The sequence below is a fragment of the Trachypithecus francoisi genome, unplaced genomic scaffold (assembly GCF_009764315.1).
Source record: "Trachypithecus francoisi isolate TF-2019V2 unplaced genomic scaffold, Tfra_2.0 Lachesis_group6, whole genome shotgun sequence".
NCBI classification, from domain to species: Eukaryota; Metazoa; Chordata; class Mammalia; order Primates; family Cercopithecidae; genus Trachypithecus; species Trachypithecus francoisi.
The window spans coordinates 70724072-70744523 of record NW_022681471.1 but is presented as its reverse complement, the minus strand read 5'-3'; the positions used below and the strand labels follow the sequence as shown (position 1 = coordinate 70744523).

Here is a 20452-nt window from a genome sequence, read left to right as displayed (position 1 = left end):
TGAGGGGGAAAATGGAACCAAGTTGGAAAACACTTTGCAGGTTATCATCCAGGAGAAATTCCCCAACCTAGTAAGGCAGGCCAACATTCAAATTCAGGAAATACAGAGAACGCCACAAAGATACTCCTCGAGAAGAGCAACTTGAAGACACATAATTGTCAGATTCACCAAAGGTGAAATGAAGGAAAAAATGTTAAGGGCAGCCAGAGAGAATGGTTGGGTTACACACAAAGGGAAGCCCATCAGACTAACAGCAGATCTCTCAGCAGAAACTCTCCAAGCCAGAAGAGAGTGGGGGCCAATATTCAACATTCTTAAAGAAAAGAATTTTCAAGCCAGAATTTCATATCCAGCCAAACTAAGTTTCATCAGTGAAGGAGAAATAAAATCCCTTACAGATAAGCAAATGCTTAGAGATTTTGTCACTACCAGGCCTGCCCTACAAGAGATCCGGAAGGAAGCACTAAACATGGAAAGGAACAACCGGTACCAGCCATTGCAAAAACATGCCAAAATGTAAAGACCATCGCTGCAAGGAAGAAACTGCATTAACTAACGAGCAAAATAACCAGCTAATATCATAACGACAGGATCAAGTTCACACATAACAATATTATCTTTAAATGTAGATGGACTAAATGGTCCAATTAAAAGACACACACTGGCAAATTGGATAAAGAGTCAAGACCCATCAGTTTGCTGTATTCAGGAGACCCATCTCACATGCAGAGACACACATAGGCTCAAAATAAAGGGATGGAGGAAGATCTAACGAGCAAATGGAAAACAAAAAAAAGCAGGGATTGCAAACTAGTCTCTGATAAAACAAACCTTAAACCATCAAAGATCAAAAGAGACAAAGAAGGCCATTACATAATGGTTAAGGGATCAATCATCAGGAAGAGCTAACTATCCTAAATATATATGCACCTAATACAGGAGCACCCAGATTCATAAAGCAAGTCCTTAGAGACTTACAAAGAGACTTAGACTCCATACAACAATAATGGGAGACTTTAACACCCCACTGTCAACATTAGACAGATCAACGAGACAGAAAGTTAACAAGGATATCCAGGAATTGAACTCAACTCTGCACCAAGCGGACCTAATAGACATCGACAGAACTCTCCACCCCAAATCAACAGAATATACATTGTTCTCAGCACCACATTGCACTTATTCCAAAATTGACCACATAGTTGGAAGTAAAGCACTCCTCAGCAAATGTACAAGAATAGAAATTATAACAAACTGTCTCTCAGACCACAGTGCAATCAAACTAGAATTCAGGACTAAGAAACTCAATCAAATCCGCTCAACTACATGGAAACTGAACAACCTGCTCCTGAATGACTACTGGGTACATAACAAAATGAAGCCAGAAATAAAAATATTCTTTGGAACCAATGAGAACGAGGATACAACATACCAGAATCTCTGGGACACATTTAAAGCAGTGTGTAGAGGGAAACTTATAGCACTAAGTGCCCACAAGAGAAAGCAGGAAAGATCTAAAATTGACACCCTAACATCACAATTAAAAGAACTAGAGAAGCAAGAGCAAACACATTCAAAAGCTAGCAGAAGGCAAGAAATAACCAAGATCAGAGCAGAACTGAAGGAGATAGAGACATAAAAAACCCTCCAAAAAATCAATGAATCCAGGAGCTGGTTTTTTGAAAAGATCAACAAAATGATAGACTGCTAGCAAGACTAATAAAGAAGAAAAGAGAGAAGAATCAAATAGACACAATAAAAAATGATAAAGGGGATATCACCACCGACCACACGGAAATACAAACTACCATCAGTAAACACTATAAACACCTCTACACAAATAAACTAGAAAACCTAGAAGAAATGGATAATTTCCTGGACACTTACACTCTCCCAAGACTAAATCAGGAAGAAGTTGAATCCCTGAATAGACCAATAGCAGGCTCTGAAATTGAGGCAATAATTAATAGCCTACCAACCAAAGAAAGTCCAGGACCAGACAGATTCACAGCTGAATTCTACCAGAGGTACAAGGAGGAGCTGGTACCATTCCTTCTGAAACTATTCCAATCAATAGAAAAAGAGGGAATCCTCCCGAACTCATTTTATGAGGCCAACATCATCCTGATACCAAAGCCAGGCACAGACACAACAAAAAAAGAGAATTTAGACCAATATCTCTGATGAACGTCGATGCAAAAATCCTCAATAAAATACTGGCAAACTGAATCCAACAGCACATCAAAAAATTTATCCACCATGATCAAGTGGGCTTCATCTCTGGGATGCAAGGCTGGTTCAACATACACAAATCAATAAATGTAATTCAGCATATAAACAGAACCAAAGACAAAAACCACATGATTATCTCAATAGATGTAGAAAAGGCCTTTCACAAAATTCAACAGCCCTTCATGATAAAAACTCTCAATAAATTCGGTATTGATGGAATGTATCTCAAAATAATAAGAGCTATTTACGACAAACCCACAGCCAATATCATACTGAATGGGCAAAAACTGGAAACATTCCCTTTGAAAACTGGCACAAGACTGGGATGCCCTCTCTCACCACTTCTGTTCAACATAGTGTTGGAAGTTCTGGCAAGGGCAATCAGGCAAGAGAAAGAAATCAAGGGTATTCAGTGAGGAAAAGAAGAAGTCAAATTGTCCCTGTTTGCAGATGACATGATTGTATATTTAGAAAACCCCATTGTCTCAGCCCAAAATCTCCTTAAGCTGATAAGCAACTTCAGCAAAGTCTCAGGATACAAAATCAGTGTGCAAAAATCACAAGCATTCTTATACACCAGTAACAGACAAACAGAAAGCCAGATCATGAATGAACTCCCATTCACAATTGCTTCAAAGAGAATAAAATACCTAGGAATCCAACTTACAAGGGATGTAAAGGACCTCTTCAAGGAGAACTACAAACCACTGATCAGTGAAATCAAAGAGGACCCAAACAAACGGAAGAACAGACCATGCTCATGGATAGGAAGAATCAATATTGTGAAAATGGCCATACTGCCCAAGGTAATTTATAGATTCAATGCCATCCCCATTAAGCTACCAATGACTTTCTTCACAGAATTGGAAAAAACTACTTTAAAGTTCATATGGAACCAAAAAAGAGCCCGCATTGCCAAGACAATCCTAAGCCAAAAGAACAAAGCTGGAGGCATCACGCTACCTGACTTCAAACTATACTACAAGGCTACAGTAACCAAAACAGCATGGTACTGGTACCACAACAGAGATATAGACCAATGGAACAGAACAGAGCCCTCAGAAATAATACCACACATCTACAGCCATCTGATCTTTGACAAACCTGACAAAAACAAGAAATGGGGAAAGGATTCCCTATTTAATAAATGGTGCTGGGAAAATTGGCTAGCCATAAGGAGAAAGCGGAAACTGGATCTTTTCTTTACTCCTTATATGAAAATGAATTCAAGATGGATTAGACTTAAATGTTAGACCTAAAACCATAAAAACCCTAGAAGAAAACCTAGGTAATACCATTCAGGACATAGGCATGGGCAAGGACTTCATGTCTAAAACACCAAAAGCAATGGCAACAAAAGCCAAAATTGACAAATGGGATCTCATTAAACTAAAGAGCTTCTGCACAGCAAAAGAAACTACCATCAGAGTGAACAGGCAACCTACAGAACGGGAGAAAATTTTTGCAATCTACTCATCTGACAAAGGGCTAATATCCAGAATCTACAAAGAACTCAAACAAATTTACAAGAAAAAAACAAACAACCCCATCAAAAAGTGGGCAAAGGATATGAACAGACGCTTCTCAAAAGAAGACACTCATATAGCCAACAGACACATGACAAAATGCTCATCATCACTCGCCATCAGAGAAATGCAAGTCAAAACCACAATAAGATACCATCTCACACCATTTAGAATGGCAATCATTAAAAAATCAGGAAACAATAGGTGCTGGAGAGGATGTGGAGACATACGAACACTTTTACACTGTTGGTGGGATTGTAAACTAGTTCAACCATTATGGAAAACAGTATGGCGATTCCTCAAGGATCTAGAACTAGAAATACCATTTGACCCAGCCATCCCATTACTGGATATATACCCAAAGGATTATAAACCAAGCTGCTTTAAAGACACATGCACACGCATGTTTATTGCGGCACTATTCACAATAGCAAAGTCTTGGAATCAACCAAATGTCCATCAGTGACAGACTGGATTAAGAAAATGTGGCACATATACACCATGGAATACTATGCAGCCATAAAAACGGATGAGTTCGTGTCCTTTTTAGGGACATGGATGCAGCTGGAAACTATCATTCTCAGCAAACTATCGCAAGAACAGAAAACCAAACACCGCATGTTCTCACTCATAGGTGGGAATTGAACAATGAGATCACTTGGACACAGGCAGTGGAACATCACACACTGGGGCCTATTGTGGGGAGGCAGGAGGGGGAAAGATAGCATTAGGATATACATCTAATGTAAATGACGAGTTAATGGGTGCAGCACACCAACATGGCACACGCATACGTATGTAACAAATCTGCATGTTGTGCACAGGTACCCTAGAACTTAAAGTATAATAATAATTTAAAAAAATGAATTAGTAAGTATTTTAAAAACTAAAAAAATTGTTTAAAGCAAAACAATAACAATGTATCGAGAGGTTTATAACACATGCAAAAGTAAAATGTATGACTACAATAGCACAAAGAAAGAGAAAGTAAAAAAATGGAAGAATGCTGCTGTAAAGGTACTGTATTATATGTGAAGTAATGTAATACGATTTAAAAGTTGACTCTGATAAGTTCAAAACGCATACTGTAGGCCGGGCATGGTGTCTCACACCTGTAATCCCAGCACTTTGGGAGGCCAAGGCAGGCAAATCACTTGAGGTCAGGAGTTCAAGACCAGCCTGGCCAACATGGTGTAACCTCATCTCTACTAAAACTACAAAAATTAGCCGGGTGTGGTGTTGTGCACCTGTAGTCTTGGCTACTAGGGAGGCTGAAGCAGGCAAATTGCTTGAACCCAGAGGCGGAGGTTGCAGTGAGCTGAGATTGTTCCACTGCACTCCAGCCTGGGTGACACAGCAAGACTCTGTCTAACAAAAACCAAAAACCAAAAACAAACAAACAAACAAACAAAAAACCAAACACATACTCAGATGTAAACCCCAGAGAAACCACAAAGATCAGCATTGCCCTGATATCAAAACCAGACAAAGACATTACAAGAAAAGAAAAACAGGCCAACATCCCTTATCAACATAGACACGGCCGGTCGCGGTGGCTCAAGCCTGTAATCCTAGCACTTTGGGAGGCTGAGACGGGCGGATCACGAGGTCAGGAGATCGAGACCATCCTGGCTAACACGGTGAAACCCCGTCTCTACTAAAAAATACAAAAAACTAGCCGGGCGAGGTGGCGGGTGCCTGTAGTCCCAGCTACTCAGGAGGCTGAGGCAGGAGAATGGCATAAACCCGGGAGGTGGAGCTTGCAGTGAGCTGAGATTGTTCCACTGTACTCCAGCCTGGGCGACAGAGCAAGACTCTGTCTCAAAAAAAAAAAAAAAGAAAAAAGAAAAAAACACATAGACACAAAAAAACCTTGACCAAGTTTCAGCAAAATGAATGCAGGAATACATAAAAAGGATAATATAACATGCCCAAGCAGAGTTTATTCCAGGAATGCAAAGTTAGTTTAACATTAAAAAATCAGTGCTTATACTAACAATAAAGGAGGATACCATATGATCATTTCAATAGATGAAGAAAAACATTTGACAAAATCAATACTCATTTGTAAGAAAAAAAAGTCTCAGTAAATTAGGAATAGGAGGGAACTTCCCTAACCTAAAAAAGAACATTTTTGAAAAATCCTACAGCTAGTATCACACTTCATAGTGAAGATTAAGTGCTTTCCCCCTGTGACTGGCGACCAGATAAAGATATTTACTCACCATTTCAACTCAGCATTGCACTGGAGGTCCCAACCAGTACAAAAAGGTAAGAAAAAGAAAGATTATACAGAAAGAAGGAAAACTCTTTATTCACAGATGACGTTTGCATACACAGATTACACTAAGCAATCTACAAAAAAGCTACTAGATTTCTTGATTGTATTTTCAGCTCATGGAGGGCAGGGTATTTTGTGTACTCCTTGTATCCCCTTTATATTTGATGCATATCTCTACAGTCACTCTTCCTACTGTCTTATTCTTTTTCTGCTCTGTATTATAACTATCTGTGCATTTGCATTTCTCCCCAGCACTTACACCACCCTCCCTCCCTAGCTGCTTGAAGTAGGGGATGAATTTCTCTCTTTGCATCTCCTAAGACATTTAGCATGGTGCCTGGCACACAATGGGTGCTCAGCAAATATTTTTTGATCTACCATTTGTTGATCTGATTTCAGAGGACCACAAGGATAGTTGTGTGCAACTGTGTATTGTGCCCCAGAACTTATATGACTTCATACTGTGTAGCCTATTTTTGGCAATTTTCATTAAAATGTTATCTTATTGTACCTGGAAGACTGTCATTTCAATTTTATTCTTTGTTCCTTCTTGCATGACTCACATCTCTTAAACCAGAAGGATATGACAGAAGGAATTCACAAAGGGTTTGGGCGAATTTATGAATGACATAGTCATAAATGTCTGGGTATAAGAAGTGAGCAGCATGCAAAGGGGAAGGAGATAACTTGCATTTTTTTTTTTTTTTTCGATACGGAGTCTCGCACTGTCGCCTAGGCTGGAGTGCAATGGCACGATCTTGGCTCACTGCAACCTATACCTTCCGGGTTCAAGTGATTCTCTTGCCTCAGCCTCCTGAGTAGCTGGGATTACAGGCGTGCACCACCACGTCCAGCTAATTTTTTGTATCTTTAGTAGAGATGAGATTTCACTATGTTGGCCAGGCTGGTCTCAGATTCCTGACCTCAAGTGATCCGCCCGCCTTGACCTCCCAAAGTGCTGGGATTACAGGTGTGAGCCACCGTGCCCAGCCGAGAACTTGCATTTTTAAAGTGCCTATTAGGTTTCAGGGGACTATGTGTTAGGCACTTGACATACATTATATCTCATTTAATCTTACAGAATATTTCAGTATAAAGACAGAACATCTATTTATAAGACCCAGCCTACACCCATTCAGGCCCATAGCTTCTCCACGTACCAGAGGCAGTATTCATCTTTATTAAAAATGTATCAATCTTTTAACACAGATGAAACTTTAGATTTGCTTTTGTTTCTCAGGAATAGTGCATTTATTCTCAGTTCAGGCTTCTACAGCTTAAAACTTGTTTCTGACACAACTTGATCAGTTTATAAAGTCCCAGAGCTTTAAATTACAATGCAATCTGAGATATTCCCACAGCAATAACAGCGATTACATTTGTTCACAGCACTTACCTTTATATTTCATTAAGCTTCCAAATACTGAATAAAGGTAAGACAAACCAAGAAAAGAGACTTCTATTAACCCTGACATCAGCAAATTGTCTCAAATTATAGTGTACCTTCTATTTGTATTCTAGACATATTGAATGGTTTTTCTGAGATACATATTGTACCTCACCTGAGGTTAGGAGAAAATTGGAAGAAAATTAGTTTAAGTTGTTTCTAATTTTTAAAAAATAATAGCAACTTTAAAAAGCATCATGCTCCCAAGTGTACAGCTACTGTATCTGTCAAAAATCATAACATTAAAACTAAAGCGGCATCCCTAATCCTTGGGAAATAGCTTGAGAAGGTGGGGCTGCATGTACTGGTTTGTTATTTTAAGTCATCCAGTCTAAGGTCTGTAGTTATAATCTATAACTACATGTTAATCTATAACATGGTTCCTGCTTGCAGGGGAACTGGGGTGATAGGTAAGAACAAAGGTATACCTTTGGATTAGTGATTATCAGCACACTCACAGGTCCCAGACAGCTTTCCGTGAACTTGTTTTGGAAAACTAGAACAGACATCTTTGCTTTGGAAAACATAAAGCCCATCTTGTATGACTAAATAAAATGGCAAGGGCTCAAATGATGTTTCACATTTTGGATGATCCCATTCCAGCCTCTGTGTGCCACTAATTGCTAGAAAAACACCAGCAATGGTGTTTGTAGCGCTTATGGGTTCCTTGAATTTTACATTGGTCAAAGAAAATTGAGAGATCAGGACTACCACCAAAGAACATGTGCCACATACCACCTATGAAACTTCTTTAAAAAATAGATGAAAATCCAGCTTTCACATTTTAAAAATAGCCCCTTCCTTTTTGAGGCTAGGGGATAAAAATATGCACATATTCCAAAGAATTCTTTGTGTGAACAGGTGACCCCTTCCCACAGTCTCTGTAATTAATTGAGAAATTAAAGTTGGTTGGCCTTTGAGATCTCTTGTAAAAAAAAAAAAAAAAGGCAGAAGGTCTTGGATATTTTGGAACAAGAGTCCACTATTCTGCCAAGACAGTGTGTTATTGTTATTGAAGTGTCTCTCAACAAAACGGTATTGAGTGGTGAGGACGTGATTTTGATTAGGTGGAATGACTCAGCTCTTCCCCTTAAAGAAGAGAGGACTTGTCAGAGCCTTACTTACCTCATGATCTGGGATCTCAGAGGATAGTGTTTTCCCTAGGATGACCCCGGTCAAGTATGTCCAGCATCGAGCCGTGTTGGCAAGGTTATAGCCTCCTGTCTCCATCAAGAATTGTGAAGTTAGGAAAGAATAGTCACAAAACAGCAGGAGAGGGAAGGGGGGTAAGGAAAGAGAAAAATGTTTTAATAAAAGACAACCTCAAATTGCAGAATTTCCCCTAAATATCCCTTTGTGATATTTTTAAACCACCTATTAGGCAGACTTTGGTGGACCAGTCAAATCATGCACAGTGTAAAACTGGGCAGTCCAAGGTCTGCAAAGATTAAAGAGACTCTCATCTCTCCAAAAATATGTACCTGAGGAATCCAAACTCCTCAGTTCCATCAAGAGCCATCAGCAAGACTCAGATCTCTGGATCCAGATCTCTTGAGGTGATCTACCCAATGGAAAGACTTCTGTGATGAATTTTGCAATAATTCTATAAAATGACTGCTGAATGTGATTTGTATTTTAAAACTATTGGCAGATCTAGCCCTAAAAACCCAGGAAAGAGAAAAGGAAAATGCTGACAAAAACAGACTTCCTTCTTTTAATATCAGCATTCCTTTTTGCCACAAAACATAGGCCTGGTGGCAGAGATCAAAGAGGGTGAGATGTGGAAGGGACTGTTGATGGATGCTCTGACCCATCTCATCAGGTCCTGTCACAATCACCCAACAGCCATATTATACTGGCTAATAATCAGCATATTTTTGTGCTGAATAGATGTGCTCTGCTATGCAAGCATTCAAACATTGGCCTTTAGCTAAATTCTAAGAGTATAAGGGTAAAATGGAATGATTTCCTAATCTCAATGCAGCCTAAGGGAAACAGAATCTGGTCGATTTTAGATAGGGTGACCATATAAATTATCATACAAAATGGTATACTTTTAAAAGTAAAAGAGGGCACTATTAATCATTACACTGGGATAACATGTATAAACTAGAACATAGGGTCACCCTTTTCTTAAGCTTTTCTACTATTTGAAGGGTCATGGATGCTTTGAGTATGTCTTTTAGGCCTCAATGGGGTCCACTGAAGCTTGGGGATGTGGCTCTCTTTATGAACTGTGTGTTAATAGGGGCTGAGAATTTCAGTTAAATAGTACAGGTATTACTTTAAATACTCCCAACACGAAAAAACTTGAATTTATAAGATAGACTTATTTGGTATATTTTTTTCAAAAAAGGTCACTATAGGTTTTGTTTAGGTAGTAAACTATCTCTGGTACATATACAATATGATTTGATTTGCAAAAATTCCATTTATGCACAAGCATTTTCAGGAATACACATATTTCCTAAGAAGAGTTAAATATTCAAATGTCAAAACTTTGGGCTAAGAAAGCAAAAAGGCTTTAGAGCATGCTAACAGACTTTTAATGTAAAGACTATAGCCTCAAACAAAAGTCAGGTTCTAACCTGATGTATATAGTAGAAAGGTCTCTTCCCCTCCTTAGCTGTACCTGTATCATAATCACCATCCTTAGTGCTGTCAAGGAAAGTAATATGTCACACAGTACTTATCAATTTTATCTTTTTCTTCAGTTGAAGTTAATATATTTCTTGCCAGCTTTTCGTAAGAGGTTGTCTCTTGTAAGTACCTTTAATTTGAGCCTTCTAGAGTTTGAGGCTGCCAAAAGACCAGGCTTGTGTACTTGTGTTGAATGCCCACTCATTTAATAAGGCCTCCCCACAATTTCCTCTAACAGGTTGACAAAGCAACCAACAATTAGCTCTTCTATAATATATGCATTTTAAGCTCAATCTGCTTGACCGTGTTATTTTAACACACCAATCTATTCATCCAATGAAATAAAGATTGTGCCAGGCAGGTAGACAGAAGATTTTAAGCAAGACATCTTTAAAGGTGGTAAATGTTGTGACAAGTTCCCTTCTCAAATGTATAAATGCTTCTACTGAATAGACTGGGCTTCCTTTTGGCTAAGTAATACAAATAATCAGCACACACCAAAGGCAAGAATGCCCAAGAGACTACAGATCTCTCAATTTTACTTCACTATAACAAATCCACGCTTTTTGGGGGAAGAGTCATTCTTGAATTCAGCTTATTTAATTAATTTGTGTGTTTACTACTTGCATACAAGTAGAGTTGGAATTTCAGTGACATGTTCCCAAAAGATGATTACTAGAACTGAAAATCAAATACTATACTGAGAGAAGATGGATCAGTCTACTGGGGTTAACATCCTATATTCTTAAGACTCGAGGTAACCTTTAACCAGAGGATCTTTGCTTCAGGAATTGAAATTTAGACTTTAGAGTGCCAAGAAGTCAATGCACATGCTAAGCTGAGAAGTGTGTCAGAGTATTTTCTTATGCTGAACTGTGGAGGTGGCTGATTTTATTGACCCAGGCTTCTGGGCCTCAGGTAGGTTGGTATTATCCAATCCAAGAAAGCCAAGTTTTCCAAGTTCAGTGCCAATGTACAAAATGTGGAGGAAGGTCAACAAATTCTCCTGGTAATCTTCCTCTATACTCACCTCCTCCCAAAATGAGTGTTGCCAACTGCCATTGAAGGATGTACTTAAGACACTTGCCAATTCCCACTGGAGTCATGTTAAAGGAGCACATGGGATCCCCAGCTATTGTGTCAGCTCCCAACTGTAAGACCACTGCTTTGGGATTAAAGGCTTGGTATACTTCCTTTAGTACACTATATAAAATAGAAAGGATACAAAATATCAGAAAAATATAGGTCAGTTTGGTCTAGGGGTAGTGGTGGTGGTGGGGCAAGTTAGAGGTATAACTGAATTAGCAAATAGTTAAGGGAAAAAAACACAACCTGTCAAACTCATCAAACTTTCCACCTAAAAAGGGTGAATCAGACTATATGTAAATGATACCTTAACAAACCTGACTTACAAAATAATTTCCTCTACTTCCACCCTCATCAATGAACACATCTGTCCTTCTGTTTTAAAATTCAGACTTTCTTGAAATATTCATATTAATTTAACTTCCACAGCCATAGGACATAGTATACACATTTAGTCCATTTTAAAATCTGGGGAAATAAGATATACACTGAATAGTCATTAAGGGTTCTTTCTGATTATTTAAGATTAGGACCACATTTGGAGTTTAATCACCTGGTTCTCAGTGGGGGCTGGGGAGAAGAATTACATGCTTTACAAGCATAGATGTTATCAGGTAAGTTTTTATTATGCAAAAGGACTAACGGGTTATGAAATGCAATCCTCCCTAATGCATATGTAACCAGGGTATTATAGGGAAGGGAACTGTAACAACTGATCTAAAATTATAAATCTGAAAGCACCCTAAAGAACAAATTGTAGTGTAACAATGAGCATAATTTTGGATAGAATCATTCAATGCTACCTAGTCAACCTAGCTTTTTTTTTTGATAGAACACTTGTAGATGAAAAGGAAGATGTCAATGTGACAGACGACCTTAGTCAAGCTTTCAGTATTATCATTAATTGAACACTGACAGTGTCCAGATACATTCCTAGGAGTTATAAAGTCTCTGCTCTCAAGGGGCTTACAATCTACTTTCCAGACAGAATATATACCAGCCCTCAAGGGCCTGAATAACTCTTACAGAGACGTATAAACAAGTGCAAATTAACATACATCAGAGTTGAGAAAATACAGAGTCAAAAAGTGATCAAAAATGTTGAGGTTAATGACCTCTTCATAATCAACATGTCAAATTACACCAGTGCAGCAAGACCAGAAATATCCCAGATCTTTCTGAAAATGCAAAAGGAATTCAGAGACATAAAAAGCCATCCTCCCAAATCCATATGTAACAAGGGTACTGAAATTATTGAATAGTGCTCACCCACAGAGGCATTCTTTGACTCAAAGGACTGTTTTGTTTTGATTTCTCATCTACACAGAAGAATATTGAGTGATCGTAGAGATTATAAGAATATTATAAAAATAATGACATATGATCCTTAATACAAGGATACTTGGCCTATTCTCTCTTTCATATGCTTATCTCCTGGGTGCAGAGGGAAGATAAGCTAACTGAATAGTTTAGACGACATTTATTGAGCATCTACACGTACAGAGCACCCTATTAGCTGCTGCTGGGAGACACAGAGGAAGGCGTGATGTCTGTTCTAAAAAGGTTTCTAGCTTAAGGAGGAGGAGGAGGGGGAGGCAACAAGACTAATGTTGTGTTCATTCATTCTTTCCCTCACTCACCACACATTTTCCTGAGCATCCACTGTGTGCCCAGCATGTAACTGTACCAGATGCTGCAGGAACAAAGATGAATATGACACAACGCCTAGCTTCATGTAGCCCGGAAATAGAGGGAAAGACACAGACTATGTCAATAAATAATTAAAATACAACGATAAATGAAGTGTCAGAAATGGTACAGAGTAGGGAATAATCCTACTCTGAGGATTTTAAAAAGGCTCTACAGAAGTAACTCTTGACTTAGGTCCTAAAAGATGAGAACTACAGTGAGCCAACTCTCAAGATGGCTAAACTGAAAAATGGTAACAACGATTCCTGGTAAGGATGTGGAGAAACCAGATCATAAACATACCTTGCTGGTGGGAACGTAAAATGATGTAGCCACTCTGGAAAACAGTTTGGCAGTTCCTGTCAAAACTAAAAATAGACTTACCATATGACCTAGTAATTGTACTCTTGGGCAATGTATTCCAGATAATTTAAGACTGATTTTTGTGTAGGAACTTGTACATGAATGTTGATAGCAGCTCAATTTGTAATAGCCATACATTGGAAACAACCCAGATGCACTTCAACAGATAAATGGTTAAACAAACTGGTACAACCATGCCACTGGAATATTGTTCATTAATAAAAAGGAGCAAACTACTGATACATGCAAAAAAAATCTGGATGGCTCTCAAGGGAATTATGCCGGGTCAATAAGGCCAATCTCAAAAGATTGTCTGCTGCATGAGTCCATTTACATTACATTTGCAAAATAATAATTACAGAGATGGAGAATAGATTAGTTGGTTGCCAGGGGTTAGGGATGGATGTAGCTACAAAGGTGTAGCATGAGGGAGCCTTGTGATGATGGTACTGATCTGTATCTTGATTGTGGTTGTAGTTATGCAAGGCTAGATGTGTGATAAAATTGCATAGAGCTACACACACACATACACACACACACACACACACACACACATGCATGTATAGCTGGTGAAATCTAAATAAACTCCATGGCTTGTACCAATGTCCAATATCAACTTCTTCATTTTGATGCCATAATATAATTGTATAAGATGTCAACATTGGGGGAGGCTGGATGAAGGGTACATGGGACTTCCCTATACATTTTTTTGCAACCTTCTGTGAATCTGTGATTATTGTGCAATAAAAGTTTTTTTTTAAAGTGTAGAAATTTATAGGTATGTAGGGTGACGATAGGGAATTTGGAGGTAGAGATGATTGTGGGGTTACTGGTAGGGGACTAAGTCCAGAGAAGGAAGTATGCATACAGGAGCATGAAGGCTTGACAGCGGGAGTGGTGGGATGAGGCTAGAGAGGTAAACGTGGCTATATATACCCAGCAGGCTAATGAGTTTGGACTTTTGCTTAAAGGGTACAAAATGTCTCAAACATTGTATGAGTGCATGTGTGCATCTGTGTGTGTGTGCTTTGAAGGCATAATTAGATTTCCATTTTAAAGATACTGAAGCTCTATTGTAGGATACCCTGAAGGTTGATGAGGGCTTTTGCAACCATCCAGGCCAGTGACAGCAAGGATAAGGAGGAAGAGACAGATTTGGGAGAAATGTATATGGTAGAATCGATAGGGTTATACAGAATGACACACAAGAAAAGCATATACATATAACATTTGTGAGTGTTTGGTATTTAGGAGAGAGGAAAGGACAAAGGCAGGCAGGTGTTTCTGAAGTAGTTGTTTTGATTACAGCCATGTAGGGAAAATAAGTCCTCAAGGAGTTCTGATAAAGAGGGCTCTGGATGGGTATTGAAAAGGTTGATAAGAAGCTTTGAGAAAGGTAGGGCATTTTGTACATAGTGCAAACTTCAAAGCAACTAAAGTAAGGGCAGCTTACAGAGGGCTGGATGGTGAACACTTTTAAATTCAAGACTGGAAGTTTTCATTTGATTGACAGTCAAATGGAAACCATTGGAGAAGTATGAGGTAAGTACTAATGTTGCTGAAAAATTATGCTTAGGAATTTAGCTTTTTGCTGTTGCATGTAAGGTCAAAGTGACAAAGTCAACCCCACAGGGGTTGGCAAAAAGGGTATTGAAGCATTCTAGTCATGATGGCAGCAGGAAGCAAGGTAAGGTAAATTTGGAAAAAATTGGGAGGGCTAATTGACAGAGTAGGAGTGGAGCATCAAAGAAGAAAACACTGTGTCAATTCCTCCAGAATTCCCAGGATGGGAAAAGAAAAATTGGAATATTATTTTTCCTATTGCCACTTCCAAATCTAACATTCTTTCCTCTCATCAATCGCTCCCTCTTTTGAGTCAACGTCATTTGATAATATTACTCAAATACTATCAAAGTTCTTATCTTTCACCTCCCTTGGGGATTTTAGCACCTCGTTCAAAATTTTTCTCATTCTCCCTTTCCTTGTCATCATTTTCTGCAGTTCAATATTCATTCCCTCACTCAAACCTTGATTGAAACACTACAGACACAGAAATAAGCAAGACTCAAGAAGCTTCTGGTCCATTAGGGGAAGAAAACAGGAAAACAAGTAATTGTGATAAGTGCTATAATATTCATTCATTCACTCATTTCATTCATTCATTCAACAAATGTTAATTGAATGCCTACTATAGGTACTAGGTTGGGCAATGGGTTCACAGTATTGAACAAGAGATCTATTCTTTCCCCCATGCCTGTCCTAACTCTCTAACATCACAGTTTCTTTATCTTTTCAACAATAGTGATGTCCACCTGCACTCTACTTTATTCCTAATCATAGACACACTTTGGGGCCTGATAAAGAAGCACTTGGAATTGCTCTTCTTCTAAGACCCTGAACTCTGAACTACTTTCTCCATCTACAATTTTCTATCTTTCCAATTCCTATTGCATTTCCTGTTTATTCTTACTGTAACTTCTATTCCCTAGTTGTTTTGCCCCTATTTTCTTTTCTTTTCTTTTTTTTTTTTGAGACGGAGTCTCACTTTGTCGCCCAGGCTGGAGTGCAGTGGCACCATCTCGGCTCACTGCAAGCTCCACCTCCCGGGTTTTTACGCCATTCTCCTGCCTCAGCCTCCGAGTAGCTAGGACTACAGGCACGTACCACCACGCCCGGCTAATTTTTTGTATTTTTAGTAGAGACGGGGTTTCATCGTGTTAGCCAGGATGGTCTCGATCTCCTGACCTCGTGATCCGCCCGCCTCGGCCTCCCAAAGTGCTGGGATTACAGGCCTGAGCCACCGCGCCCGGCTTTCCCCCTATTTTCAAAGTACACCATCCTAAATATATTTTTTCTTTTGAGACAGGGTCTCAGTCTCTCGCCCAGGCTGGAGAGCAGTGGCATGATTATGGTTCACTACAGCTTTGACCTCGTGGGTTCAAGCAGTCCTCCCACCTCAGCTTCCCAAGTTGCTGGGACTATAGGCCACCATATCCAGCTAATTTAAAATTTTTGTTTGGTACACATGGAGTCTCACTTTGTTGCCCAGGCTAGACTCGAACTCCTGGGCTCAAGTGATCCTCCCACTTTGGCCTCCCAAAATGCTGGGATTACAGGCGTGAGCCATCATGCCCAGCTCAGCCTATCTTTTGACTTCATTTGCTTCATTACTCATTCTGGAGAATACGATTAGTCATTTTGAAAACTTACTTTAGCACCCTAGTTCCCTCGCACCTTTGCCATTTTTGCCTTGTCAGTCCTTAAGCCCTTGGATGAACCACACCATCAGAGTTTTCTCTCTATTCTGCTGGAGGAAGCTGAGAAATCAAGTGAATTGTTTCCATTAGAGTTTATGCTTATAACTCCAATTCAACAAATTCTACAAACACTAATTGAGTGATTAATATGGGCCACACACTCTCTACAGCTTGGCCATCTTTCACTTTACCTCCAAGTGATGAAGAATTACGTTTCATACAGCAGCTAGTCTAATTTTTGAAAAATACAAATATAATGAGAGGACATTCTTGATATAAAAAATTAAACATGGCCAGTCACAGTGGCTCATGCCTGTAATCCAGCACTTTGGGAGGCCGAGGTGGGCAGATCACTTGAGGTCAGGAGTTTGAGACCAGTCTGGCCAACATGATGAAACATTGTCTCTACTAAAAATAGAAAAATTAGCTGGGCGTGGTGGCAGGCACCTGAAATCCCAGCTACTCAGGAGGCTGAGGCAGGAGAATCGCATGAACCTGGGAGGCGGAGGTTGCAGTGAGCTGAGATCGCACTACTGCACTCCAGCCTGGGCGACAGAGTGAGACACAGTATCAAATAAATAAATAAATAAATAAAGGTCTATCAAAAGTGAAAAATCTCCCTGTTTCCATCTCAACTTCCACCCCAGAGGTAACTGCCGATTAAGTTTGTTGTGTATCTTTCTGGATCAAATTTTTCTGCCTCATACTGGACAGAACTGGTTGAAGCTATGTGTAATGAGTGCCTTTCTTTACCTCTTTTCTCTACCTGAAAATGTCCTCCATCATATTTCTTCTCCCCTTCCAGCTTAATTTATCCCTCTAAGCACTAAATCCTCTTTTGTTGCTTTAAGGGTCATGTATTACCAATGAGCTCTTTTCTTACATCTTCAGTCCCTGAATTCCTGCTGATTCAGTTCCTGTAGGTTATAAGTTACAAGTTGCCCATCTATCCCTCCCCTTCTTAGCATTGTCCAACTTATCCACATACTGGCCACCTATACATACTTCTTGCAATCCAGAATCTGATCTTACTGCTCTCCCGAAATTGCTCTCTTAAAGGTAGAGAGACCTCTGGATTACCATATCCAAAAGCCTTTTCTCTGTTATCTTTTTCAAACTTCTTAGAAGCAAGTGACAGTTGATTCTACTAAAAAATCTGCAGCTAGTTATCAGGGGCTACAGTTCCAGTAAAAAAAAATATATTTTAAAAGTAATTTTAAAATAAGTTTATTGATCTTCATATACTATACAATTCCCTCATTTAAAGTATACAATTCAATGGCTTTTAGCATATTCAAAGAGTTGTGCACACAATATCACAATGAATTTTAGAATATTTTCATGTTCTCAAAAGAAAACCTGAACCCATTAGCAGTCACTATCTATTCCCACCACTCTTCAACTCCTAGCCCCTGGCAATCACTAATATACTTTCTGTCTCTATGAATTTGTCTAATTTTGACCTTTCATATCAGTGGAATCATATAATGTTTTCTTTTGTGACTGTCTTGAAGGTTCATTTGTGTTGTAGCATGTATCGGTACTTCATTCCTTTTTACGGTTGAATAATGTCCAATTGCATGGATAGACCACATTTTATCCATTTAACGGTTGATGTTTTTCCACTTTTTGGCTGATATTAATATTGCCACTATAGTATACTACTACAGATATACATGTACAGGTTTTGTGTAGACACATTTTCAATTCTCTTGGGGATATATAGCTAGGAGTAGAATTGCTGGGTCATGTGGCAACTCTGTGTTTAACCATTTGAGGAACAGCTAGACTGTTTTCCACAGTGGCCACACCATTTTACACTCCCATCAGCAATATATGAAGGTTCCAATTTCTCCACATCTTCACCAACACTTGCTATTTTTTGTTTTGTTTCCTTTTAAATTAATTATAACCATCCTAGTGGGTGTGAAGTAGTATCTCACTGTGGTTTTGATTTGCAGTTTTCTGATTAGTAATAAAGTTGAATATCTTTTCATGTGCTTATGGATATGTATATCTTCTTTGAAACAATATCTATTTCAACCCTTTGCCCATTTTAAACTGGGTTATATTTTAAAATGGAGTTGTAAGAGTTCTTATTCTAAATATGTCTCTTATCAGACACATGATTTGCAAATATCTACTCCCATTCAGTGGATTATCTTTGCACTCTCTTGATAGTGTCCTTTGCAGCACAAAGTTTTAAATTTTGATGAAATTCAGTTTATCTATTCTTCTCTTTTTGCTTATGTTTTTGGTGTCATATCCAAGAGACCACTTCCTATTCCAACATCATGAAAATTTACATCTATGTTTTCATCTAAGAGTTTTACAGTTTTAGCTCTTACATTTAAGTCTTTGATCTATTTTTAAATTAATTTTTATGTATGGTGTGAGGTAAGGGTCCAACTTTATTCTTTTGTATATTGATACATCCAGTTGTCCTATCATCATTTATTGAAAAGACTGTCCTCTCCCCCATTGAATGGTCTTGGCCCCTTTGTGTAAAATCAATTGACTATAAATGTGGGGGTTAATTTCTGGACTCTGAACTCTGTTTCATTAATCTATATGTCTGTCCTCATGCCAGCATGACACAGCTTTGATTACTGTAGTTTTGTAGTAAGTTTTAAAGTTGAGAAGTTTGAGTTTTCTAACTTTGTCCTTCTGTTTCAAGATTGCTTTTGCTATTCTGGGTTAGATTTCTGGATACATTTTAGGATTAGATATGTCAATTTGTGAAGAGAAGTCAGCTGTGATTTACAGCTCCATTTGGACCATGCTAAACTTGTCGTCTTACCTCTTCTATTCTCTATCTCTGTTAATGATATCCATCTTTTCAGTCACCCATGCTCAAAACAGGAATTTGAAAGTCACCCTTTCAGATTCTCCCTTTTCCTGTTCCTCTCCAATTACCAGTCTTCCACCAATCTCTCTCCTATTCCTTCTTCTCCACTCCCACTGCAGTACTCTAATCTAGCCCTTATGACCACCTTCATGGATTACACCAATAGCTTCCTAATCAGTTTCCCTGCCTCAAGTCTCTTCCCTCTCCAATCCTTCATACATACAACCATCAAATTAATTTTCCTTAGGGGCCGGGCGCGGTGGCTCAAGCCTGTAATCCCAGCACTTTGGGAGGCCGAGACGGGCGGATCACGAGGTCAGGAGATCGAGACCATCCTGGCTAACACGGTGAAACCCCGTCTCTACTAAAAATACAAAAAAAAACTAGCCGGGCGAGATGGCGGGCGCCTGTAGTCCCAGCTACTCGGGAGGCTGAGGCAGGAGAATGGCGTGAACCGGGAGGCGGAGCTTGCAGTGAGCTGAGATCCGGCCACTGCACTCCAGTCCGGGCAACAGAGCGAGACTCCGCCCCAAAAAAAAAAAAAAAAAAAAAAAAAATTTCCTTAGGGAAATAGTTTTGATAAAGTTACTTCTTAATTCAAAAACCTTTTACATCCCTCCATTGTCTTTAGAGACACTTAATATTCTTAGGCTGTGATCCAAAGTGCTTTGTAATCTGACTATGGCCTACCTTTAAAATCTTATTTTCCAATAACAACTTAACCTATATTATTCTATAGGCAAACTGAACTCTCCATTATTCACCTCACTCACCTTGTATTTTCTTGCAAGTATGCCTTTTGTCATGTACTTACTTGTGCCTGAAAGTTACCTTTCTACATGTCTACATCATAGCCATTCTTTAAAGGCGAGCTTAAATTTTATCTACTCCATGAATGAGAATGATAATAATGATGACAACAGCCAACATTTATTGAGCACTTTATTCAGAATAGAGCACTGTTCTATGTATTTTACATGTATTAGCTCATTTGACCCTCATAATAATTCATAACAGGTATTATTTTTAATCCTATTTATAGACAGGAAACTACCATACAGAGAGGTTAAGAAATCTGTACAA

At 38.9% G+C, this 20452-nt stretch overlaps 1 protein-coding gene across 1 annotated transcript in view; it reads right to left on the bottom strand.

Moving 5' to 3' along the window:
- HDAC8 (histone deacetylase 8) overlaps nt 1-20452 on the bottom strand; it is a 263150-nt gene that overhangs the window by 129318 nt on the left and 113380 nt on the right. Inside the window, 2 exon segments of the mRNA XM_033201381.1 lie at nt 8612-8706; nt 11157-11329. Of these exon segments, the coding sequence (XP_033057272.1) occupies nt 8612-8706; nt 11157-11329 (268 nt within the window).